The sequence below is a fragment of the Acipenser ruthenus genome, chromosome 41 (assembly GCF_902713425.1).
Source record: "Acipenser ruthenus chromosome 41, fAciRut3.2 maternal haplotype, whole genome shotgun sequence".
Taxonomy (NCBI): Eukaryota; Metazoa; Chordata; class Actinopteri; order Acipenseriformes; family Acipenseridae; genus Acipenser; species Acipenser ruthenus.
Window position 1 is genome coordinate 1305346 of NC_081229.1, and position 27312 is coordinate 1332657.

The 27312-nt window shown below is 46.8% G+C and overlaps 2 protein-coding genes across 3 annotated transcripts; both read right to left on the bottom strand.

Annotated features, from left to right (window-relative positions):
- On the bottom strand, nt 1–10132 carry LOC117968830 (probable ATP-dependent RNA helicase ddx6). 2 transcript variants are annotated; one of them, XM_059011266.1, is made up of 14 exons: nt 9975–10132; nt 7399–8184; nt 7015–7078; nt 6358–6462; nt 5954–6083; nt 5514–5660; nt 5280–5374; nt 4749–4871; nt 4412–4540; nt 4137–4253; nt 3838–3901; nt 3496–3597; nt 2957–3158; nt 1–2654 (listed from the first exon to the last, which is right to left on the bottom strand). In XM_059011266.1, the coding sequence occupies exons 2-13, from the start codon at nt 7596–7598 to the stop codon at nt 2959–2961; spliced, it is 1476 nt and encodes a 491-aa protein (XP_058867249.1). In that variant the 5' UTR covers nt 7599–8184; nt 9975–10132; the 3' UTR covers nt 1–2654; nt 2957–2958. The 2 variants fall into 2 exon arrangements, with proteins under 2 accessions (XP_058867249.1, XP_058867250.1); XM_059011267.1 differs by having other exon boundaries at nt 9932–10132.
- Nucleotides 10133–15264: 5132 nt separating this feature from the next.
- LOC117434059 (B-cell lymphoma 3 protein) lies at nt 15265–27069 on the bottom strand. Its single transcript, XM_059011117.1, has 7 exons — nt 26958–27069; nt 20534–20735; nt 18969–19057; nt 18177–18254; nt 17052–17219; nt 16506–16638; nt 15265–15966 (listed from the first exon to the last, which is right to left on the bottom strand). Exons 1-7 carry the CDS (start codon nt 27027–27029, stop codon nt 15401–15403), a joined length of 1308 nt encoding a protein of 435 aa, XP_058867100.1. The 5' UTR covers nt 27030–27069; the 3' UTR covers nt 15265–15400.
- Nucleotides 27070–27312: the final 243 nt, after the last annotated feature.

A 27312-nucleotide genomic window follows, 5' to 3' on the forward strand; every position in this document is an offset into this window, starting at 1 on the left:
TCAATGCACCTTCAGCCTTAAAACCTTAAACAAAAAAACAACAGACACAAGTTCTCAATACGGGAGTCTCTGGAACTAGAACGAGGTTCGACTCTGGAATCTGACGCAGCCGCCCGTCTCTACACTGAGCGAGCGAGCGGGACCTGCCTGGAAAGCTGGGACTGACATCACAGCGGGGGAGTCTTTTCAGAAGCGGGTTACTGTTTTAACAGAGCGTGACGGAAATGGTCAGACTGCCACCGCACGCTGCGGTCAGTCAGGTCAGTTCAATTCACACATCTTTCGCTGGGCACAAGCTATGAAGGGATGCAGTTAAATCTGAACTCAACTACTGTGGTTTCCACCCGAGATGTAATTTGAAAAAACAGCAGGATTTGTAATCTCTAGCCATTCAGTTTTAATGACGTCGGCTAGCTAGATTTTTTTTTTTTTTTTTTCAAGGTTTGGTGGTGAGATTACTAGTGCTGGTTAAACTTTTTTTATTTTTTAATTTTTTAAATAGCACAGTAACTTGACAGCACAGAGACGTCGCTAACAGCGAGGACGCTGGAGCAGGAAGGTGGAGAGACGTTGCTAACACTGTCCACGTGTCTTTGGTTCTGTGACGTACAGAGGTCTCATTCATACAGGCATTAGCTTAAGGGTTGAATACCTTGCTTTAAAAAAAAAAAAAAAAAGCCACATTTTTAGATGCGCCTTCCTGACAAACCCAAATGAGGTCAGTCACACGCAAGACATGTCAACACACCAACACGTACGATCGCACATGGTCTTGGTATGTTCTATACATATGTACAGTATATACACACAGAGGCAGACGGCACAGCCTGTAGGAACTAATACGACAGATCTTATTTTTAGACTGCTAGGCTAGAGAGCGGGTTCTCAAACACGGGTCCTCTTCCCTGGTCAGAGCTCACCTTTCACAGCTTTTTAAATAAACAATAAAATATAAACCCTAAAACTAAAAAAAAAGCACAGACTGTCAAATTTCCTCAGAAACGTCCTACCAGAGACTCGAGAACTTCACATATTTATGATACAGTATTTACAATTCGCCTGATCGCTTTTGTACATGTATTATACAGTTTTATGTACAAGTTGAACAAAGGTTTCTAGCCGACTTTCCTTTGGGCTTCGAAAGAAAGAATTTAAAAGGATTCAGTTTCTCGCTAGTTTTGTAGGTGATTCTACTCCACCCAACATGAATCAATTTGTGCTTTGATACAGAGGGGCAATAGTTACACTGGTACCAAAAAAAAAACAATTAAAAAGAACCAAAATGATCTTACAGTTCCAGATACATCTTTTGGGGAAAAAAAAGGAAAGAAATTCAATTCTATACAGGAGAAAGCTCTCTACTGAACTCAGCAAACAGCAATCCAGACTCTTCATGCCATCTGCAGTCGTGTGGGGAATCTTCATCGGAAATAACAGAACGCAGGATTTTGAAGAAATTCCAAACAGGACGATTCCTTAAAACAAGCATTCTGGATCCCACTTCTTGCGTTCCAATCCCTGTTTTATTTTTTGGGGAGGGGTGGGGAGCTCAGGGGGTAGGTGGCCGTTCTCTCCTTTAATTTCTTTATTTTTGTAGAAGTTCCTTCTGTCACCCCCCCCTTCCCTTGAGCTTAGCAAAAAAAAATCCTGCGTGTTGTAAATATGCATTAGAATTCAGCATTGGGTCTGCTGTAAATTTTCCAAAATAATACATTGCTCTACGCACCAACAAAAAGTCTCTTAAGAACGCGTCTCCAGTTCAATCCACAGATCGTTTTTTTTTTAATTTTATTTTTTAAATTCCACACCCAGAGTCCAGTCCTCTAGGAGAACTGTCCCCAACTCATCTCTTGGAAAATTAATAAATCCGGCTCCTCACTGCAGTCCTTATAAGCCGTGGTTTTGAAAAAAAAAAAAAACACATTTGTTCTACGCGTTCCCAAGCTTTGAATTCTAATCGCGTATTTATTTTGAATTCCAGTCAGCTTGCGAGCTGTCCTTTAACAAGAATCAAAGAATCCAACTCCGACTCGGAGATGCAGAGAGGGGAGTGAAGTCTGGATTATAAAGCGAAAAAGGAGAGCGAGAAAAAGTGGGGCTCCATCTTAAAACTACTGAGAAAGAAACTAACAAAAAAGACAAAAAAATAGGTGTTTAGTGGGTGCTGCATTTACCTTCCGAACAGGAGGGAGCGATAAGGCACTTAATACTGCAGTAAGACCGGTCAGATACTGGGGACAGATTGGCAGGTTTGGTGAGAGGATTGAAAAGGATTTGGGGATAAAATCAGTCAGTCACTTTAGAGTTGATTCGCTCCCTCCTGGCGATGAAGGAATCGGGGGGGGGGGGGGTGGGGTAAGATTTCAGAGGGAGAATCGGAGGGCGTGAGGGGGGTGGGGGGGTCCAGAAGGCTGTCTTTTTACAGCTTTGTTCAGTGTTGCCTTCACACACAAAAAAAAAAACTGCTAGAGGGTGTTTTTTTCTTTGAGTGTAATGATTTTTAACAAAAAAACTACAACAGCAAGGATTGCTGATCCAGGCTTACTTGAAAATATGGGATTGAAATACGGAATTTTTTCCAAATTAGAGAAGTCTTTGTGCAGTACCAGATACATCCCTCGAGAGAAGAAAAAGCCACCTGCTGCCCAACAGCCCTGGAAGAAAAATAAATTAAATTCAGGGAGAGAAATATCAAAAAAAGTAAATAATAAAATATATAGCTGCAGAGTAGTATTTCATGTTAGATTTCCAATTTGTCAGTTTTTCTTTAAGCAGTGTATGTGAAAACTACAAAGCGACAGTGTTAACGTAACATTACTCCAGCACAAAATGACTTCAATTCTGTAAGGCGCTGGTGTAAAACTTTTGTCCGGAGCTGTGGTAGTCTCTGAACCGAGGAGAGAGTGTGGGGGTTACTGTAAGGAGTACTGTGGAGGCAGCGTGGCTCTCTCCGTACCGTTAGGGGTGCTCCTCCAGCGCCACGTCGTGGGCTTCCTGCCCGTGCAGCTCCGAGTGGTACTCCGCCACGTACAGGCTCTTGTCGATGCTGCTCGGGATGGGCTTGATCTCCGTCACCAGCTGGTCCTCGATGGATTTCAGGTTGAAGCGGTCCTCCGAAGTGATCAGGTTGATAGCCAGACCCAGGTGACCAAAACGCCCTGAGAAAGAGAGAGAGAGAGAGAGAGCAGTATTGCATAGCTGTTTGATGCATGCCTGGTTTCGCTAGAAGTTTAATAATCAGACACTCCTGAGCTTGTTAGCTAGACACACTGGGGCTGATCAAGCTGGTAGTAAAACCTGGACTGGATCACACTGCTGTGCAATAGGAGTTATATATTTCCACCTCTGTTGATCTCTTATTTAAAAAAAAAATAAATAAAATAAAAGAAAGGTGGAACTAACAGCACAGGGGCAACAGATTCCAAAAATGGGGCTATTTTCTCCAAAAAGCGTCACTGTTTCATGCAGCACACACACACACGGGGCTCCACTCACCTGACCGGCCGATGCGGTGCAGGTATGTCTCTGCGTTCTTTGGGAAGTCGAAGTTGATCACCACGTTCACTGCCTGGATATCGATGCCTCTTGTGAACAGATCTGCAGAGAACAAGAGCCCGTTATCACACAGAGGTGACAGCACAGCCTGGGGTTCACAACACACACACACACACACAGAGGTAACAGCACAGCCTAGGGTTCACAACACAGGCACACACACACAGCATCACACTGACATGGCAGCCCTACACCCAGGCCTGGGGTTCAGAACTCCCCTCAATGAAGTGTATTATTAATATTGAAATGATCAGGAGCCAGCAGTTAGGGTTAGACACTCACCTGTGCAGACCAGGTTCCTACACAATCCGTTTCTGAAGTCGTGGAACACACGGTTTCTGTACTCCTGCACACAAACAAACACAGAGCTGAAGACAGTGGAGATTTAAGAAATAAAAAAGGCCAACATTTAAAACCTCACACACAGAGAGCATTGAGGAGACGGAAAGGACTACCAAGGGTTAGCTAGTCACGTTGCTGAGGCAGAATCACTGGGATCCTTTAAGACCCGACTTGACAAAGCTCAGAGATCAATCAGATTGGAACTGGACAGGCTGAATGGTTCGTGTGTGCGCACGCACCTGCATCATCTTGGCGTGGATGTAGAAGCAGGAGTATCCCAGCTGGGTGATCTTTTTGGCCAGAAGCTCCACTCGCTGGGTCGAGTTGCAGAAGATGATCGACTGGTTAATTTGGAGCTGATGACAAAAAATTAAAAAAAACAGACTTGTTACAAATGGTCTTTGCTACCTTGTAGGTCAAAAAGGACAATGCAGAATTCAAACCCCGAATTCTTAACTGAAAATAACAGAGTTAGTATTTTCAGACAGCAGGTACTTGTAACAATGGTCCTCACCCTGGAGAACAGCGTGTTCAGGCAGTGCACCTTCTGCCTCTCCGTCACGTAAGCGTAGAACTGAGTGATTCCTTTCAGGGTGAGCTCGTCCATCAGGTTAATCTCATAGGGCTTCTGCAGGTGCTTGCTCTGAAAACACACAGGCAAATAAAAGACAAGACACAAAATAAGTAAAAGCCACCGCGCTCACGTCTGTGCGAGACGCGGCCCGGCAACATCGGACGCTGCAACAGTCTTTACAGACTCAATTCAGAATTACGTCGACTTTTTTGCTCATGTAAACATTGATGCTTAACCAGAGATGGGATCTGCCCAATTAAAATCAGCCGTTTCTCACCATGAATTTCTGTACGCTGATGGGGAAGGTGGCAGAGTAGAGCAGGATCTGCCTGTTTTTGGGGAGGTAGCTGATGATCTCCTCGATTAGGACCACAAAGTCCTGAGACAGCAGCTTGTCAGCCTAAGAGAGAGAGAGAGAGGATTAGAATAATACTGTGAGGGGATTAGAATACTGTGTGCCACACAGAGTCCTCAATCCTGTAAAACACAGAGAACCTGAAAACATTTGGATTAAAAAACTGCACACTATGAACATAATTTACACCTTATTTTACAATCAAAGAAACTACAAAACGATATTGCAAAAGAGGTCTAGCGGAAGCCATAACTGTAGTACAGGAGTTTGAAATGTCACTTTTTCATTAAGTAGGTGGGGGGGAAGGGACACTCCAAAGCGGAGGTGTGTATTTCAGTATGTTAGCGTGACATTATTCCAGCAGGTTTCATCCTCCTTGATGAAGATGAGATGTTAATCCTGTAGGGGGATGCTGCAAAGCGTACAGCACTGCCAGATCAAAGCGGACCTCACCTCATCCATCACCATCACCTGGACCCGGTCCACTTTGGCCACTCCTTTCTTAATCAGGTCCACGATTCTGCCGGGCGTGGCGATTATCACGTGGACTGTGCGCAGAGAGAGAGAGAGAGAGAGATCCGTCAGAGAACACACACACATTACATTTTGACAAAGGACTGGCCCATGAGATATTCATACCTAGTCCGTCACCCCCCCTCCCTCCTCCCCAGCCCCCCCCCCCCTCACCGGTCTCGTCCAGCCTCATGATGTCATCGCGCAGGTTGGTCCCTCCTGTGGTAGCCATCACCTTCACCTCTCCCATGTGTTTGCTGATCTGGATGCAGATCTGACTGACCTGCAGGGCGAGCTCACGAGTGGGAACCATGACGATCGCTGAGAGAGAGAGAGAGAGAGAGAGAGAGAGAGAGAGAGAGAGAGAGAGAGAGAGAGAGAGAGAGAGAGAGGGTTACTAACACACACACAGACTCTGAAACACAGAGCGAGAGCGAGTGAGAGAGAGACAGAGAGAGAGAGATGTGGATGAGACTAGAAGTGTACAACATTCACGGGTGTGTGTGCATGGAGAAGCTCACTGTTGCTTTTATGATGCACTGAAACGTTAATGCATTCTCTTTTAACCAATCAGGCTGTGCAGCCGCGGCCCCAGCTCCCAGCCCCCTCCCTACCCTGGATATTATCCTTCTTGAGGTCCAGCCGTTCCAGAAGCGGGATGAGGTAGGCGCCGCTCTTCCCCGTCCCGTTTTTGGCTCTGGCCAGAATGTCCCGTCCGGACAGTGCAATGGGCATACTCTCCTCCTGAGCAGGGACCAAAACAAAACACATTGAGTTTCCATTTACAACGTTGAAACTTCACTGTAAAATCACGTTTAAAACATTCCAAACATTTAGATATTGAGCAGGGATGGGAAGAAGACTCCTATTGCACAGCAGTGTCACCCAGTCCAGGTTTTACCACCAGCTTGATCAGCCCCCAGAGTGTCTAGGTAACGAGCTCAGGTGTTATTATTAAGCTCACAGTGAAGCCAGGAACGGATCAGACTGTGCAGCTGAAATTGAACCTGGACCTCACCTGAATGGGCGAAGGCTTCTCCCAGCCCATCTCAAAGATTCCCATCAGCAGCTCCCGTTTCAAACAGTAATCTTCAAACTCGTTGCCTTTTGTGGAAGTTACATCCTGTGCATGGGGGGGGGGGGGGGAGGAGAGAGAGAGAGAGAGAGAGAGAGAGAGAGAGACAGAGAGACAGAGAGACTTTATACAGGGCTTGAAATGTTCACAACTCCCCTCAATGAAGTCTATTATTAATATTGAAATGATCAGGAGCCAGGAGTTTGAGCAGGGTTACAAACTCACACTAGCCCTGCTGCTGCTGCACCCAGTCCTGGGATTCAGAGCTCCCCTCAATGAAGTCTAGTATTATTATTAATATTGAAATGATCAGGAGCCAGGAGTTTGAGCAGGGTTACAAACTCACACTAGCCCTGCTGCTGCTGCTGCTGCTGCTGCACCCAGTCCTGGGGTTCAGAGCTCCCCTCAATGAAGTCTAGTATTATTATTAATATTGAAATGATCAGGAGCCAGGAGTTTGAGCAGGGTTACAAACTCACACTAGCCCTGCTGCTGCTGCTGCTGCACCCAGTCCTGGGGTTCAGAGCTCCCCTCAATGAAGTCTATCGCTATTGAAATGTCCACAGCATCGCAGTGCTGTGTAGGGTGTGTGTCACTTACTGAAGTCCTGATTCTCATGTCCTTCGGCGGGAGCTGTAGATTCTTCTTCCAGTCATCCCCGAACCTGCAAGGACAGAAAGAGACCGAACGCATGAACGGAAATCAAAAAAGGGGAGCCCTCCCATCTCTCAGGCTGAACTCCAAACACGTGGGATTATTTCATTTAAAACTACATATTATAAAAATGTACAGCATGTATAAAAGTGTGTGTGTCTCTCAAGTGCTTGGGTTTGTGATGACAAGGGATCCTAATTTTCCTTAAAAAACAAAACTGCGTCAGTCTGCAATTAAAATAGAAGGCTAAAAGTCGCTCATTATCTCCTGTAAAAGCTGGAGTGGAATAACCGTCCAGGACCAGGATGGATTGGACAGCCCTGCTCTTACCTGATCCCTCCACTGTTCGGAGGAGCTCCAGGCTTCTGAGGGGCAGCGCTCTGCAGCAGGTGAGGGGGCTTGACGGGGTGCCCGATCCCAGGGGGTCCTGACTGAGGGGCGGCAGGCTTTTGCTGTCCTCTCAGCTGCCCGTTCTGTTTGCTCAGTCCCATCAGCATCGGGGCAGGGTTCTCGGTCCTGGCTGTGGCCATATTGCACGTCTCTTTTCCTATGGATCGTTTGTTCCTTTTAAGAACTTCAAAACGTATTCCCGTGTGCGATTACAAGAGGTTTTTTCCCCCCTGGTTTGAAATCCTCCTTTGACAGCTTGTAATAAAAAAAACACAGACACGGCCGTCCACACAGAAGTTTTGATAAGTCAGTAAAGAAACGCTCTTCGCAAATGAAGAGAAGTAATATATATATTTATGTATATATAAACATATATATATATTAATATATTTAGAAGAGTAAAGGCTTGCTTCAGTAACAGCAGCTCAGTACATCCACCAGAGCCTCTTCGGTGATGATGAAGTTTATGAAGTTTGCTCTTCGTCTTTCGTTTTTGCTTTTTTGAACTTTAAAAGGTTTTTCTTCCTCTTGTCATTTATAGTAAAAATTCAACAGTTTATTTTCCTATAAAAAAGAGCAAGTTACTTCACAGTGATCCAGATATATATCTTAGTTTTTTTTTTTTTTGTAGACACATATATATTTTTTATTTATCTTCTTTCAGTTCGTTGTAGATTCGTTTTTTCTCAAGTGCAAACAAGTGTTGGGTTTTGATACTTCGAATACCTGCAACAGAGAAGAGAAACAGGGGTGAGATCTCGCACTGCTTCAGAAAGATCCAGGGTTTATAAACGCAGGTTCCCTACCTGCTTAGCACCAAGCGCTTCTACGTGTGCAGGGATGGAAACCAGACTCCTATTGCACAGCAGCGTGATCCGCTCCTGGTTTCACTCGGAGTTTAATAATCAGACACACCTGAGCTTGTTAGCTAGACACACTGGGGGCTGATCAAGCTGGTAGTAAAACCTGGAATGGATCACACTGCTGTGCAATGGGAGTCTGATTTCCATCCATGATTATCAAGTGTTCTCTTGTAAAGCACTTTGTTTAGAAACAGTATTTAAAATTGAGATCTGGGTTTCCCGACTTCCAGTTTATACTGTGGACAAATTCATTCTCTCTCTCTCTCTCTCTCTCTCTCTCTCTCTCTCTCTATATATATATATATATATATATGAGACACACACACACAGGAATATTAAATTAACTTATTAAATATAAGTACAGGTGTACAACGCATAACAAATACAAAAAGTATTTAGGATGTTTCAGACAGAGCCCCTTCATCAGCTAAAATGCCACAAATACAAAGCAGCAGCCATTTGTAACAAATACAGGAGCTTTAAAATTGTACCCTTAGACAGTCATTTAAAAATCAGGTAGGTTTTATATATAAAAAATACATTGAAGCTTAACATGGGTTGTTGCCAGATAAACACTCCCCTGAACTCGCTTCCTCTGTGCTTATTCGGTCACAGCGGGGTGATCGGCGGATCCCAACTGAAATATTTGGCTTTGTGAAATTCGCAGCTCGGCTTTTGATTATCTGGTTGATATAATATAGTGACAAGCCTGCAATCCGACCGCTAAACGAAACCAAAAACTAAAAACAACCACCGGCTGTATTATTAGACCAGGCTTCGTCGCAACATCACGGTACAAAAACGCACCTCTCTTTAAATATCGTGCCTTGCACCCGGACGAGATTTATTAAAAATATCCGTCTGGAACAAAACTAGCAACAATAAACAGCCGCTATATAATGAAAAAACAAATCCAAGTGTTTGATTTCATAGTGTCTAGAGGAACAAAGGCTTGTTTATTTAAATATATATATATATATATATATATAATTAGGATAAACTGAGTTGGTATTTTATTTTTTTAAATACATGATAGCGTAGTTAGTCTGTAGGGACACGGTTAATGTTTTCAGACTCCACCACAGCTGTTTAAAAACAGTATCAAAACACGGGCCAGTTTAATGAAACAGTTATTCAAAAAACAAAATTAGAAAGGCTGTTTTTTTTTTCTTCTTCTGATAAATAAAATAAAACCACAAATCATTTTAAAACAGAGAATATACCGTGACCCCCCCCCCGTACCCCCTCTGATAAATATACAGAATTATATTCTGCATCAACTCCTTGTTAGTAAACATAAGAGAAAAAAAACACGAGTTTTGACGATTTTAAAAAGGTAAGAACGCCACTGACCGTTGGAAAAGAGATTTATTACATTTTATAAGCCGGCAATAAAAACACACGAACGAAGAGGACGCGTCTAGAGATTCAAAAGAAAGGCTGACATTCCCCTGCTTTGTTTTGATGTTTTTGTGTGTCGTTTTATATTATTTAAACCACACCGGGTAACACCTCCCACGCAGAATACACAAACCAACAAACACAGACTCGACGAAACTTGGATTTATTTTCAAAACATTCCCCTCGCTGCGCCTTCCCCTCGTCCATACCCGGCTATAAAGAACCCCCCGGTAATGAACCGTGTTGTGTTACCCTCCGTCGTGCGTGACTGGCACCGCTTCGCTGCGGATGGACTCGGATTGAGTTTTGAATCCTAGCTCCAGTACCGGGACCCGTCCTATTGTTAGCTTTCTATAAAATCAACAGTCCAACATGGCCGCTCCGTCTCCCTCGCAGTGCCGGAAGAGACGTCACCTCCTCCACCGCCAGCGCGCCGCTGCCTTCTGGGAGATGTAGTCCCCAGGTCGACTGTAGTTCTAATTCTGTAAAATTAGAACTATTATTATTATTATTATTATTAGTAGTAGTAGTCGTAGTCGTAGTCGTAGTCGTAGTAGTATTTTGTTGCATTTTGCAACTTTATTTTATTTATATTTTTGTAACACCGATTACAAAAAATAAGCAAATTATTATTATTTATTTATTACCTGACGCCCTTATCCAGGGGCGACTTACAATTGTTACAAGATATCACATTATTTTTACATACAATTACCCATTTATACAGTTGGGTTTTAACTGGAGCAATCTAGGTAAAGTACCTTGCTCAAGGGTACAGCAGCAGTGTCCCCCCCACCTGGGATTGAACCCACGACCCTCCGGTCAAGAGTCCAGAGCCCTAACCACTACTCCACACTGCTGCCCTAATACAATAGATCAAAACAATTATATTTGTTAGTCAGGTTAAAATACAATACAATATAATTTGCTTTTACAGCACCACGTGAACATCTCAGGATGCGTTATAATAAAAACTAAAAAAAAAAAAAAAACACACACACACACACACACATTGTCCAATCAACCCAGCTGAAGAATAAGCAACTCAAATCAATACGTTTTAAAATGCGATTTAAAGACAGAGTCCCAAAGACAGGGAGCAGAACAGCGAACAGACCCTCATCTCTCCTGATTTTAGACCCATCTAGGAACTCCTGAAGACTCAGCGTCCTCTGATCTCAAAGGAGGGACTGGGAGCATACAGTCCCTTTAATAAACAGCACCGCAATCCACTAACGGGCTTAACACGTAGTAAGCGTTATTTAAATACTCAGTCCTGAGCTCCACGGGACGCCGGTGCATTGATTTGGCTGTTCAAATCCAAGCTGTATGTTTTTGCATTCCCAGCGCTCGTTCTTAAACTGAGGGAGACACGGAGCCGCTTGCGGATCGGAACCGGGTTTCAGGAGGCTGGGTTTCAGGCCACGGCGCACCAGGCAGGGAGACTTGGGGGGGTTGGTACAGCAAACCTCAGACTAGGTCTCTCGGTGGTTTCCTGGAACCAGTTTTCAAGCCGCTGTTCCTGAAGAAAAAAAGCGGTTTCGTGTTAAACCCAGCTGTGTATGCTTGCGTGTCAGTTTGCGGTTTTATTTCACGAAGGTAGATATCGATCAGAAGGGGAGGGGGGGGGGGGGGGGGGGGGGGGGGGGGGGGGGGGATTACACCTGCCGATGTACTCGACGGGACTGCAATTGTAAAAAATAAAAAAATAAAATTCACAGAAAAACCGTTTTGGGGTCCGGGTGCGAGTACAAAATATGAACGCGGCTTCCGTGCGAGATTTGCATGAGGCAGGAAACCCGGCCAGGGAGTTTCCCCGGCTCCGCCAGCCACGGTTTCAGTTTTCATTCAGGTGTCTGTTAGGGGAGGTCTCGCCACAAACCACAGCGCAGCCGCGTCCGGTTCCACGCGTTGCCGAGGCGACGCGCATTCCCGTAAGCGTGTGAAGCAACAGCAGCCCCGTGCCTAGCACCCGTTCTGGGTCACTGCCATAGGATTTCCGGTAACAGGCAAGCACCTAATTCACATTTCTTAGAAAAACAAAAAACAAAAACACCAGCTGTCATGCACTCTAAATCATTGTGCTTATCATTCTAAAAGTTTTCAGAAATGTACAACATATTTGCAACAGTCCCAGCATCCTGTTTGAGGAGTTATAGAGAGTTTCGGTCACGCTAGCACTGAAAGGGTTAAAAATAATGACAGCAAATTCCTAATGCATTCCCGGCTCAATCCCACCCGAATATCTTCCGCGCTCCCTCTGAGTCCTGAAGTCGTTCGTTTTGAATTCAGCCCGCTGTTCGTTCACGTGGATTTTAATTACCCGCCTATTCATTCCAACGCAGACCACGTGTATAAGCCACGCATTCACGCGTGATTCAACGCTGCTCACTATCCTGCTGGTGGGCGATTATTGCACATGACTCATAGACGTGCGGTTCCTAGTGGCCGATTGATCCCAGAGCTTTGTCAAGTCGGGGGTTTTAACATCATTGATTACAAAGTGATTAGGGCAGCAGTGTGGAGTAGTGGTCAGGGCTCTGGACTCTTGACCGGAGGGTTGTGGGTTCAATCCCCAGTGGGGGACACTGCTGTTGTACCCTTGAGCAAGGTACTTTACCTAGATTGCTCCAGTAAAAACCCAACTGTATAAATGGGTAATTGTATGTAAAATAATGTGATATCTGTATAATATGAAATAATGTATAATGTGATATCTTGTAACAATTGTAAGTCGCCCTGGATAAGGGCGTCTGCTAAGAAATAAATAAATAATAATAATAAAAGTAATTCAGCATCAACGACCCGACTCGGTAGCCCATTCCACCCACCCTCACCGCTCTCTGTGTGTGGAAAAAGGGTCTGCGTCCCTCGGTCCTAAGTCTAGCTCCACTTTTCACCTGTGGGGGTGTGCTGCGGGGTCCCGGTTTCTGTGCTGATAGGTTTTTGATACTAGCTGCTGCTATGGGGTTAACGCTGCGAGCTCCTTTTGCAGGTACGTGGCTCAGCCGGTTCAAAGGAAATCAGATTAGAGAACCTGTCCACTGAGCCGGGGAATACCCAGGAATGCGCGCGGATACATTTCCAGCCAGCGAGGGAGAGAGACGGGGGGGGGGGCGTTATTGATTTAGAAATCAGGGAAACGCAAGAACAGGGAAGCACTGCAGCCGCGGGGGAACCACCTGCAGTTACACACCGATTTAAATTAAATAAATAAATAATATTAAAAAATGTCTGCAACCACCAAGCTGTAATGTTCGTGCATTACACTAGGGGGCAGCGTAAGCAATGTAATGGCGCCATAATTACACCGCGTGGTTCTATTATGTGAAATTTGCTGGCAGTTCCACAGCATTCTTCATCAGCTGAGTTTCCACACCCCCTCTGATAATGATGGAACGGCAACACTTGAGAAGGCTCGGTGGCCCAGCGGTTCAAGAAAGGGGCTTGTTTGTTATCAGGAGGTTCCAGGTTCGATCCCAGCCACTGACTCAGTGTGTGTGTGACCCTGAGCAAGTCACTGAACCTGCTTGTCATCCGTCCTTCGGATGAGATGTAAAACAAACGAGCTCCTATTGGAAGTGACTCTGCAGCAGCAGCAGCAGCAGGTGTTGATGATGCAGAGTTCACCCCTCTAGTCTCTGTAAGTCGCTTTGGATAAAAGCATCTGCTAAATGACTGTGTCTGTGTGTGAACCAACCAGTGCATTCAAATCCATTCTCTTAACTCTTATTAACACTAACAGCATGATCTGTGGTCCCTCTTTCCTCGAGGCGGTTCAAGGCAGTGTGAGATACAGAACTGTACTCTGCGTTGTGATTGCTCTGGTATTTATTATGATTTTTTTTTTACGATTATGGGATGCTTTACAAGACCTCTCTGTGCTTTACAATGCTTCCCTATGCTTTACCACACCTCTCTGTGCTTTACAATGCTTCCCTATGCTTTACCAGACCTCTCTGTGCTTTACAATGCTTCCCTATGCTTTACCACACCTCTCTGTGCTTTACAATGCTTCCCTATGCTTTACCACACCTCTCTGTGCTTTACAATGCTTCCCTATGCTTTACCAGACCTCTCTGTGCTTTACAATGCTTCCCTATGCTTTACCAGACCTCTCTGTGCTTTACAATGCTTCCCTATGCTTTACCACACCTCTCTGTGCTTTACAATGCTTCCCTATGCTTTACCAGACCTCTCAGTGCTTTACAATGCTTCCCTATGCTTTACCATGCCTCTCTGTGCTTTACAATGCTTCCCTATGCTTTACCAGACCTCTCTGTGCTTTACAATGCTTCCCTATGCTTTACCAGACCTCTCTGTGCTTTACAATGCTTCCCTATGCTTTACCAGACCTCTCTGTGCTTTACAATGCTTCACCATGCTGTCACTGTGCTTCATTACACTTTGCTGTGCTTTCACTATCGCACATATTTAATATTTAATATAATAACCCAGGCTTTTGAGGCTCTTCTTACATAAATATCTTTTTTTTTTTTTATTCAAAGCTTTTTTGTCAGGATCTGCAAATATAAAGACATCCAGCTGAAAAATAATTTACAAATTCAGGAATCATAAAAAAAACACACAAACAAAAAGAAATTACTGGTAGTAACATTAACAACAGCAATAATTAATAATAATAATAATCATAATAATAATAAGAAGAAGAATAATCCGTGAATGCTGTTGTAATGTCTGGTTTCAGGCTGCATCGCTCCTGTTAGAGTGCTGTGTCAGTAATGCAGGTAGAATGCTGTGTGTGCTCTGTCTCTCCAGGTCCTGTGTGTGCAGTTATCACAGTTATCACAGAAGATGTTGTGAAGTTAGCCAGCTTCATTCCCCGTACCCTCCCCTAGCATGACCTTGCTTCCCTCTTTACCATCGTCTCTGAGGCGTGTTCTGTACTTACAGAGATAGCGAGCGAGCAGCGCAGCTTTGACCTTTACACCGGAGCCCAAAGCGCGACGTTAATATCCTTCCCCACCTCCTCACAAGTCAGCTCCGAGACATCTGAATATCTACAGTCGTGTGTGAATTTATTACAGAACCTGAAGCTGTGGGCAAAATGTTTTGCAGCATGCCCCTATAGAATGAACTCCTGTTGCTTCATGAAGCTGAATGCAACCTGCTGGAATAACATCACCTTAACATATTGAATTGCACTCTGCTATGTGGTTTTCCCAGGTGCTGTACAGTCTACACAGGTATTTCCTGTTTTTACAGGGTTTGTCCAATTTGTGTAAAAAAACAAAAACAAAACCAGACAAAGTAAAACCCCTTCAATTGTCATGAAGTTTGCAAGTTGTTTTCGACATGCTGTTAAGTTTTCAATTCCTCGCCTGTTTGATTGTCTGTGGTGATGTGCACTCCTATCAGATGGCAAGATGCCAAGGACACAGATAATTCCCCTGCGGTTAGTTCTGAGAAATTAGATTAAGGGTTTCACTTCTGTGTAAACCTCCCCGCACCTCCCCCAACATAACCCCCTTCACCTAACCCTCTTCCCCCTTCACTTAACCCTCTCCCCCCTTCACCTAACCCTCTCCCCCCTTCAGCGAATCCTCTCCCTCCAGCTGAGAAGGCACCAGAGCTGGCACGCATGTCTGCATGGCTCAATGTCTAATGATCGAAGACGCTAGTTTTAGTGAGTTTTAGTGGGGGGGGTGGGGGGGTCGTCAACTTTCACCTTTGCCCCCGCTGCTGACGCTCATGGTAGACACGTCCGATTGGTCACTGCTCCTGCTGGAGGGGCGGGTCTTGAGCGGCGCAGGGCTCTGGGAGTCAAAGGAGGGCTGCGATTGGTCCAGAGAGATCCCTGCGAGCGGGTGATTGGACGCTCTTGCGGGAGACGGGAGGAGGTAGGGCTGGAGGAAGGCAGTGGGGTGGGGGATGCACGGCCCCTCCAGGTAATATCCCTGTGGCAGGTTCCTGTAGTGTCCCTGTTTGGCGTACAGGACCCCGGGACTGAAAGGGGGTCCATTACTGAAGCTGTGGAAGTTAGGCAAGGCTGCTGGGCTCAGAGCTCCCCCTGGCTGGTAAGACCGGCATTGCACGTGGCTTTCATCTCTGCCCGGCGACAGCCGCTGTCCCTCGCTGGATTGGCTGGCTGGAGGTCTCTGGGGAGGAGCTAGCAGAGGGCTGGAGGAAGGGGGCGGGGCCAGGAGGTGGTGTTGGTGTTGAGCTGGAGGAGCAGCCAATGGGGAGCATCGAGGGGCGGGGCCAGGCGATGGGATTGAGTTTCCTGTTTGGAGAGAAAAAAGAGAGAGAGATTAGACAAGAAGTTTTACAAAGATGTACTGCGAGTTCTGACAAATACAGAGCTGAATGTTATATGCAACACTGCAGAGCTGTATAGAGGTCTATAGGAAAAAGAACTCCACTCCACATTGCAGAGCTGTATAGAGGTCTACAGGAAAGAGATCTCCACTCAACACTGCAGAGCTGTATAGAGGTCTATAGGAAAGAGAACTCAACACTGCAGAGCTGTATAGAGGTCTACAGGAAAGAGATATCCACTCAACACTGCAGAGCTGTATAGAGGTCTATAGGAAAGAGAACTCAACACTGCAGAGCTGTATAGAGGTCTACAGGAAAGAGATATCCACTCAACACTGCAGAGCTGTATAGAGGTCTATAGGAAAGAGAACTCAACACTGCAGAGCTGTATAGAGGTCTATAGGAAAGAGATCTCCCCTCAGCACTGCAGAGCTGCACAGAGCAGTCCCCTCTCCTGTGCAGGTAGTGTTGTGTAGCGCAGGGCTGCAGCGGTGTGTCTCGTACCGTTGTGTGTGTGCGTGGGCGAGCTCGACGAGCTGCGGCTGTCGTGTGGAGAGGCGAGGAGCTCCGCGGTGATCTCGGGGAGTTTGGGATTGGCTCCGACCCTTGACCCCTTCCCCCTCAGCGCGTCAATCACCTGGAGATTATAAAAAAAAAATGAGGTTTCGCTCAAAACCTACATCCCACATTATTATTATTATTATTATTATTATTATTATTATTATTATTATTATTATTATTATCCAGAGACTAGGGGCTGAACTCTGCATCATCAACAACTGCTGCAGAGTCACCTCCAATAGGAGCTCATTTGTTTTACGTCTCGTCCGAAGGACAGAGCACAAGGAGGTTCAGACACAGTGAGTCAGTGGCTGGGATTGAACCTGGAACCTCCTGATAACAAACAAGCCCCTTTCTTGAACCGCTGGGCCACCGAGCCTTCTCTCATGCTGCTGGGGCGAATCAGAGGTCACTTACAAAAGGACCTTGGCTTTCCCGTCTGATCCGAAGTTTGCTGTATTGAACCCAATGCATGAGGTGCAGGCTCACCTTCTTGTTCTTTGCCACCATGAGGGCCGTGTCGTTGTGGTAGTTCTTGATGCCGCAGTCGGCCCCGTTCTTCAGCAGCACCCTGGTGATGTCCAGGAGCCCCCGGCCGCTGGCCGAGTGCAGCGCGGTGTTACCGGAGTAGCTCTGAGCATTCACATGGGCCCCATGCTGGAAACACACACACAGAAACACACACTGCAGTTTGAGCCAGTCCTGGTTTCACTATGAGACAGGGCAGACAGCACAGCCTCCCTGCCACTCGCTTTCATTATGAGCAAGACGTCACACAGGCTCCCATTGACGGCAGCGCGACACCACTTCTCCTAATAGTCACTTTTCTCCTAACAGCTGAAACCACAGCCACATCTATAGAACACGCTCTGTTGCTCTTCTCCAGCTCTGCCTCAGATTTCATCCACATCATACTTGTACAGGGATGGGAATAAGACTCCCGTTGCAAAGCAGTGTGATCCAGTCCTGGTTTTACTTGGAGTTTAATAAGACACACCTGAGCTTGTTACCTAGACACACCGAGGCTATTATACTGTGCAATAAGAGTCTTAGTTCCATCCCTGCAGTTTCTTCTAGTGTCAATAACCCTGATGAAGGCACTAGAGCCCAAACGCTGGTCTGCTTGACTCGGTCTCTTCTAGTTTCAATCACACTGATGAAGGCACTAGAGCCCAAACGCTGGTCTGCTTGACTTGGTCTCTTCTAGTTTCAGTAACACTGATGAAGGCACTAGAGCCCAAACGCTGGTCTGCTTGACTCGGTCTCTTCTAGTTTCAATCACACTGATGAAGGCACTAGAGCCCAAACGCTGGTCTGCTTGACTCGGTCTCTTCTAGTTTCAATCACACTGATGAAGGCACTAGAGCCCAAACGCTGGTCTGCTTGACTCGGTCTCTTCTAGTTTCAATAACACTGATGAAGGCACTAGAGCCCAAACGCTGGTCTGCTTGACTTTCTCAGTTTCTTCTAGTTTCTAGTTATTGGGAAAAGGGGACGGTCCTGGTCAAACTGGGACATCTGGTCACCCTAGCAGAGAGAAACCATTATCCAGCCTCCCCCCCCCCTACGCTGTGCCCCCTAGTGGATGTAAAAGATCCTCATCCTGCTACTCACCTCGATCAGGAAGTTCACCATTCCCAGGCTGTTGTTTTCCACTGCGTGAATGAGAGGGCTGCGCCCGCTTTTAATATCCTGGGGGAAAAAACAACAAAAAAACAAAAATGAAGGTCCACGCTAGAAACACGAGGTGTGCAGCCATCGGACATCTTCCAGGAGCGACCGGAACATTTTCAACGATAAAATAATAACAAGCATTACAATAAATAAATAAATAAATAAATAAATAAATGCATGCTTGTTTGCCACGCAATCCTTTACACATTTTTGGTTTCTCTGAGTTAGTCGATAAACAGTTGCTTGGGTTTGTGTTGATCGCTGTTCAGTCTTTAAGAAAAGCAGCGATCATCACAAACCCAAGCAGCTGTTTCTTAATTCACTCTGAACGTTAAAATCAGCCCGATTGACACCAGAGACCCTCATCTGACTGTCAGGATCTGATTTCTGTGGAGAGCTAAATCTGAATAATTGAACAATCGAGTAATCAAACAATTGAATAATTGAATAATCAAGTAATCGAGTAACCGAACAATCAAATAATCAAGTAACCGAGTAATTGGTTTGTGCAGCACTCTAAAATACTACAGGTAGCTGACAAGTTGAGTTAGATTGTGGGAGTCGCCTCCTTTAGTCTGATCTCAATGAAGCAATCATATATCATTTTTTTTTCAGGTGCATTGATTGTGTCCTGCAGAGGTTTCTTTGTGTTTTTTGTTTAAACTCGGAGTGAATTCTAGGAAGGGAGAGTGTTTGTAAGCGAGGGCACTGCCGCGCTGCTCAGTGTCTCACCACAGCGTCGATGTCGGCTCCTCTGCTCAGCAGCGTGGCCAGCAAGTCCTTTCCATTGTTATTCACAGCGATGTGTAGAGGAGTGAAGCCTGGGGGTGAATCACACACACACACACACACACACTGAGTCACTCTACATACAGGTGCTGATAGCAAGTTTCAGCTGATTTTGCAGGTTCCCCCCCCCCCCCCCCATGCGTTTCCCATGATTATCCTGTGCATTTACCACAGCTTACCCTGTTAGTGTTATATGCTTTACCATGCCTTGCCTGTGCTTTACCATGCCTTGGTATTCTTTACCATGCTTTCACTGGGCTGTATCACACTCTGATGAGCTTTTACTTAAGGAAACTTTTATAAGGGGAGCAGAGGAGGGATGGAGAGAGGGATGGAGGGAGGGATGGATGGAGGGATGGATGGATGGTGGGATGGATGGATGGATGGAGGGATGGATGGATGGAGGGATGGATGGATGGAGGGAAGGAGGGATGGAGAGATGGATGGAGGGATGGATGGATGGAGGGAAGGAGGGATGGAGAGATGGATGGAGGGATGGATGGATGGAGGGATGGGTGGATGGATGGATGGAGGGATGGGTGGATGGATGGATGGAGGGATGGATGGATGGATGGATGGAGGGATGGGTGGATGGATGGATGGAGGGATGGAGGGATGGAGGGATGGATGGATGGATGGATGGAGGGATGGATGGAGGGATGGAGGGATGGATGGATGGATGGTGGGATGGATGGATGGAGGGTGGGATGGATGGATGGAGGGATGGATGGATGGATGGATGGAGGGATGGGTGGATGGATGGATGGAGGGATGGAGGGATGGATGGATGGATGGATGGAGGGATGGATGGAGGGATGGAGGGATGGATGGATGGATGGAGGGATGGATGGATGGATGGATGGAGGGATGGGTGGATGGATGGATGGAGGGATGGATGGAGGGTGGGATGGATGGATGGAGGGATGGATGGAGGGATGGATGGAGGGATGGAGGGATGGATGGATGGAGGGAAGGAGGGATGGAGAGATGGATGGTGGGATGGATGGATGGAGGGATGGATGGAGGGATGGATGGATGGAGGGATGGAGGGGTGGGGTGCAGGCAGGGGAAGGAAGGGAGTGCTGGGCCGTGCTTCTCGGAGCTCTCGTTGTTTCTGTAGTTGGGGGATTTCCACAGGCGGCTCAGAGAAACTTCTTTACCAGTGTTTATATTAACAACACTAACCTCAGATAGCGAGAGAGAGAGAGAGAGAGAGAGTGTGTGTGAGAGAAAGAGGGAGAGCAAGAGAGATAGTGAAAGAGATTGAGAGAGAGAAAGAGAGAGAGAGACAGAGAGAGAGAGAGAGCGAGTGAGAGTGAGAGAGAGTGAGAGAGAGAGTGATAGAGAGAGGCACTTCACTTTACAGTCAGTAAGTCAGTCAGTCAGTCAGTCAGCCAGCATTAGAGTCTATTCTATAGACGTGCCTGTGGCTTCAGCTATGACGAGAGACGACTGAGAAAAACGCTGTTGCTATACCGTGAATGGGAGCCTTTGTGACGTTTGCTCACCTTGGTAGTTCCTGGCCTCCAGGTCCAGTTTGTCCTGGCTCTGGCCCAGTATCTCTTGCAGACAGTCTTGCTGGCTGTGTTCGCAGGCCAGGTGGATCGCAGTCTGGCCGTTCCGGTCCAGCAGCATCGCACTGGCGCCCTGACCAACCAGGTGACCGACCAGCTGGGGCTGATGGGTAATCACCGCCAAGTGCAGAGGAGTCTGGGTAAAAGACAGAACCAGAGAGGCAATGTTTCTTAATATGCTGTACCTCTCTGTGCTTTACAATGCTTCCCTATGCTTTACCAGACCTCTCTGTGCTTTACAATGCTTCCCTATGCTTTACCAGACCTCTCTGTGCTTTATAATGCTTCCCTATGCTTTACCAGGCCTCTCTGTGCTTTACAATGCTTCCCTATGCTTTACCAGACCTCTCTGTGCTTTACAATGCTTCCCTATGCTTTACCAGACCTCTCTGTGCTTTACAATGCTTCCCTATGCTTTACCACACCTCTCTGTGCTTTACAATGCTTCCCTGTGCTTTACCAGACCTCTCTGTGCTTTACAATGCTTCCCTATGCTTTACCAGACCTCTATGAGCTTTACAATGCTTCCCTATGCTTTACCAGACCTCTCTGTGCTTTACAATGCTTCCCTGTGCTTTATTAAACTTTGCTTATGCTGTGGGACACTCTTCTTCGGATGGTCCCTGTATTTTCACACACAGTAAGTCTTGCCTCTCGCATGCTGTTTTGCTGACATATGGGTTCTCCAACTATTCATATCAGCAACAGCTGACTATTACACAAAAATATACAAAAAAACTCCCTTCATTTGGTCTCTTGACTGGAAGCAGCTTGATGTGAAAGTGAAAGGAGTCTTTATTACTTCAAAAGAAACTCACAAATCCCCATTCCTGAGACAGATCGACACCCAGTCCCAAACATATGAGAAACCGAGTCACACAGACCAGCGTTTGGGCTCTAGTGCCTTCATCAGTGTTATTGAAACTAGAAGAGACCGAGTCAAGCAGACCAGCGTTTGGGCTCTAGTGCCTTCATCAGTGTGATTGAAACTAGAAGAGACCGAGTCAAGCAGACCAGCGTTTGGGCTCTAGTGCCTTCATCAGTGTGATTGAAACTAGAAGAGACCGAGTCCAATATGAATTGGAGCGATTGTTAATCCGAGGTGTGTCGGGTGTCTCTCTTGAGTCCTGCTTCATTCGCTCACTCAGCAGCTCATCAGCATGTTTTTCTCAATGCCTGCGTGTCTCAGGCAGAGCTGCGGACGCCCTGCTCTGTTTCTGTTACCAGAATCACTAGCTGGAGAGCGGAGAGCTCACATCCTCTCTCTGGTTTCTGGGGTTTTTCTGAGGCAGTCGAGATGCGATTGGGAACTTACTCTAGTGCCTGAGCAGGTGATAAGCATGCGGTTTGATACAGGCAGCGTGTGGCTGTCGCAGGGAGTGTGTGTGTGTGCGGAGAGAGGCACCCAGGGGCCCCGTTTCACAACCTGGGCACAGAGAGCGCAGGGCTTCCCGTAATCCTGCGCGCTCGCTGTTAACCCTGCGCGTTCTGAGAACCTCGATCTGCGTCAGCGAGGTGAGAGATGGGGCAGATAGCGGTGTGGTGGTTAGGAGGCGTGCGTAAGAAGAGTAGAGAGAGACAGAGAGAGCAATCGCACAGTGACACACGCGTTCATAAACTCACACACACTGAGACACACACTGACACGCACAAACACACACACACACACTGACTCTCACAAACTCACACACACACACTGACACGCACAAACACACACTGAGACACACACACACACTGACACTCACAAACTCACACACACACACTGACACGCACAAACACACACTGAGACACACACACACACTGACACTCACAAACTCACACACACACACTGACACGCACAAACACACACTGAGACACACACACACACTGACACTCACAAACTCACACACACACACTGACACGCACAAACACACACACACACACTGACACTCACAAACTCACACACACACACTGACACTCACAAACTCACACACACACACACTGACTCTCACAAACTCACACACACACACACTGACACGCACAAACTCACACACACACACTGACACGCACAAACACACACACACACACTGACACGCACAAACTCACACACACACACTGACACGCACAAACACACACTGAGACACACACACACACTGACTCTCACAAACTCACACACACACACACTGACACGCACAAACACACACTGAGACACACACACACACTGACTCTCACAAACTCACACACACACACACTGACACTCACAAACTCACACACACACACACTGACACGCACAAACACACACTGAGACACACACACACACTGACTCTCACAAACTCACACACACACACTGACACGCACAAACACACACTGAGACACACACACACACTGACTCTCACAAACTCACACACACACACTGACACGCACAAACACACACTGAGACACACACACACACTGACTCTCACAAACTCACACACACACACTGACACTCACAAACACACACTGAGACACACACACACACTGACACTCACAAACTCACACACACACACACTGACACGCACAAACACACACTGAGACACACACACACACTGACACTCACAAACTCACACACACACACTGACACTCACAAACTCACACACACACACTGACACGCACAAACTCACACACACACACACTGACACGCACAAACACACACTGAGACACACACACACACTGACACTCACAAACTCACACACACACACTGACACGCACAAACACACACACACACACTGACACGCACAAACACACACTGAGACACACACACACACTGACACTCACAAACTCACACACACACACTGACACGCACAAACACACACACACACACTGACACGCACAAACACACACTGAGACACACACACACACTGACACTCACAAACTCACACACACACACTGACACTCACAAACTCACACACACACACACTGACTCTCACAAACTCACACACACACACTGACACGCACAAACACACACACACTGACACTCACAAACACACACACACTGACACTCACAAACTCACACACACACACTGACACGCACAAACACACACACACACTGACTCTCACAAACTCACACACACACACTGACACGCACAAACACACACACACACACTGACTCTCACAAACTCACACACACACACTGACACGCACAAACACACACACACACACTGACTCTCACAAACTCACACACACACACTGACACGCACAAACACACACACACACACTGACTCTCACAAACTCACACACACACACTGACACGCACAAACACACACACACACACTGACTCTCACAAACTCACACACACACACTGACACGCACAAACACACACTGAGACACACACACACACTGACTCTCACAAACTCACACACACACACTGACACGCACAAACTCACACACACACACTGACTCTCACAAACTCACACACACACACTGACACTCACAAACTCACACACACACACTGACACTCACAAACTCACACACACACACTGACACGCACAAACTCACACACACACACTGACACACACAAACACACACTGAGACCCACACACACACTGACACACACAAACTCACACACTGACACACACACACACTGACATACAGACACACTGACACACAGACACACACACACAGACACACACACACACACACACACACACACACACACACACACACACTGAGACACACACGCTGCTATATTGAACCGGATGTGCTGTCCTCAGTGCCTCGGGGGGGTCTGTCTGTGGGGGGTCTGCGATGAGGCACTGAAATACCAGGAATGGAAGGATCTGACGAAAGAGACGCGCTTGTCTGCTTGACTCAGATCCACCAGACAAGAGTGAGAAAAACAAAGAAGGAAAGAAAGAAAGAAAGAAAGAAAGAAGGGGGAAATTGAATAAGAAAGCATTGAAAGAAAGAAAGTGAGAAGAAATTAAAAAGAAAGAAAGAAAGAAAAAGGCAATTAAAAGAAAGAAATACAGGGAAAGAGAGAGAGAGAGAGAGACAGAGAGACAGAGAGAGAGAGAGAGACAGAGAGACAGAGAGAGAGAGAGAGAGAGTGAGAGAGCGCTGTGTGTGCTGTCCCTTTAAGACTGGGCTCTCACATCTGGCTCTGTGCTTGCCTGTATGAATCTTTGTTCTGCGGAAGGGCAGGGCTCTGCTGTGCACGGGGTTACAGTAAGTGCACTGCACTGTAAACACTCAGCTGCTATTCTGGTAAGAGGCTCACAAACAGAAACAGAGAGGAGAGTTTCTTAATAACTAACAGAGATTGCCCTGAGACAATCATACTGTAAACTTAACCCTGGGGATGCCAGCTTAGAACAACACTACTGCAGATTCAACACGCACACGCACTGACACACACACACACTGACACACACACACACTGACACGCACACACACTGACACACACACTGACACGCACACACACTGACACGCACACACACACACACACACACTGACACGCACACACACACACACACACACACACACACACACACACACACACACACTGACACGCACACACACACACACACACACTGACACGCACACACACACACACACTGACACGCACACACACACTGACACGCACACACACACACACACACACTGACACACACACACTGACACGCCCAAACGCTGGACACACTGACATGTACACACACAAACACACACACACACATACACACACACACGCACACACAGAGACACGCACGCACACACACACACGCACACACACACACACACACACACACACACACACACACACTCCCTTTCCTCTCAGCTCTCTCTTCAAGCGCACCCTTTCCTAGAATTTCTCTCAGCCAGACTGAGTCAAAGTGAAACCCGGCGATGTGGATCAACAATGAGACACGTCTAACTTTCATCTCTCTGAATACAATCTCACCGCACCGCGCACAGTGTGCCAGAGCACAGAGAAAGCAGGGCAAAGCACAGGAGAGCACTGTACAGCACAGAGAGGTCTGGGAAAGCATAGGGAAGCATTGTAAAGCACAGAGAGGTCTGGTAAAGCACAGGGAAGCATTGTAAAGCACAGAGAGGTCTGGTAAAGCATAGGGAAGCATTGTAAAACACAGAGAGGTCTGGGAAAGCATAGGGAAGCATTGTAAAGCACAGAGAGGTCTGGTAAAGCATAGGGACGCACTGTACAGCACAGAGAGGTCTGGTAAAGCATAGGGAAGCATTGTAAAGCACAGAGAGGTCTGGTAAAGCATAGGGAAGCATTGTAAAGCACAGAGAGGTCTGGTAAAGCATAGGGAAGCATTGTAAAGCACAGAGAGGTCTGGTAAAGCATATTAAAACTAACCCTTATAAAAGTGTCCCATAGCAAAAGCACAGCAACGTGTTATAAAGCACAGTGCCAGCCTTCTAAAGCATAGGCAAGCCAGGGTACACTGTGGTAAATGCACAGTATAACCATGGGAAAAGCATGGGGGGGGGGGATGACTGTGCAGAAATGACTGTGGTAAACTTTTCTAAGCGTTGCATTGCATCACTTTAGCTGCTGATCAGTCTGCGTTGCTTTGGCTAGGAGGTCAGGAGCTGCTCTTCAGTTCTAGCTGCACTGCCATAGACGTTTGTGACACAGGCTGGCTTTGATTTGTGGGGTTTCCCCTCTCCTCTCCCTCTCCCTCTCCCTCTCCTCTCTCTACTGTCTCTGAGTGTGAGGGAACGGAGATAGCAGACAGACAGAAGGGAGGGGGAAGAGAGAGAGGACTGGGGCAGAGGGAGAGAGAGAGAGGGGGATTGGAGAGAGTGTGGAGAGAGGAGGAGGAGGGGGGGAAGGGACGAGGATAAGCGAGAGAGAGAGAGAGAGAGAAAGAGGAAGTGTTCTCTCGCTCTCTCTCTAGTCAGCCCTTAAGGGAAAGTCCCTCTTTCTACCCTCGCCGCTGAGCATCATGGGAACAGAGCCACAGGTCATGTGATTTCTCAGAATGAGAACAACTGGAGCAAGAACAATAGAAACACCTGCCACAGCAGTGTCAGCTGGGAGCAGAGCCTGCTTACATTCACACAATGAAAAGAGTCCAGCGTTTGGGCTCTAGTGCCTTCATCAGGGTTATTGAAACTAGAAGAGACCGAGTCAAGCAGACCAGCGTTTGGGCTCTAGTGCCTTTATCAGTGTGATTGAAACTAGAAGAGACCGAGTCAAGCAGACCAGCGTTTGGGCTCTAGTGCCTTCATCAGTGTGATTGAAACTAGAAGAGACAGAGTCAAGCAGACCAGCGTTTGGGCTCTAGTGCCTTCATCAGTGTGATTGAAACTAGAAGAGACCGAGTCAAGCAGACCAGCGTTTGGGCTCCAGTGCTTCATCAGTGTTGCTGCTCACCTGTCTCAGGTTGTTGTAAGTGTCCAGATCTCTCTTGCCCTGCTGCAGGATGTGAGTGAGGGCCAGCACCATCAGCTCATGTCCCTGAACCACAGCGATGTGCAGAGCTCTGAAACAGCAAACACACACACACACAGTGATGGGAAAAAATAACACACAAAAGAGTGTGCTGCATATCACACATTCAAAACAGAGTCCAACACAGCATATCTCACCAAAACTAACTATGCTTTACCAGACCTCTCTGTGCTTTACAATGCTTCCCTGTGCTTTACCACACCTCTGTGCTTTACAATGCTTCCCTATGCTTTACCAGACCTCTCTGTGCTTTACAATGCTTCCCTATGCTTTACCA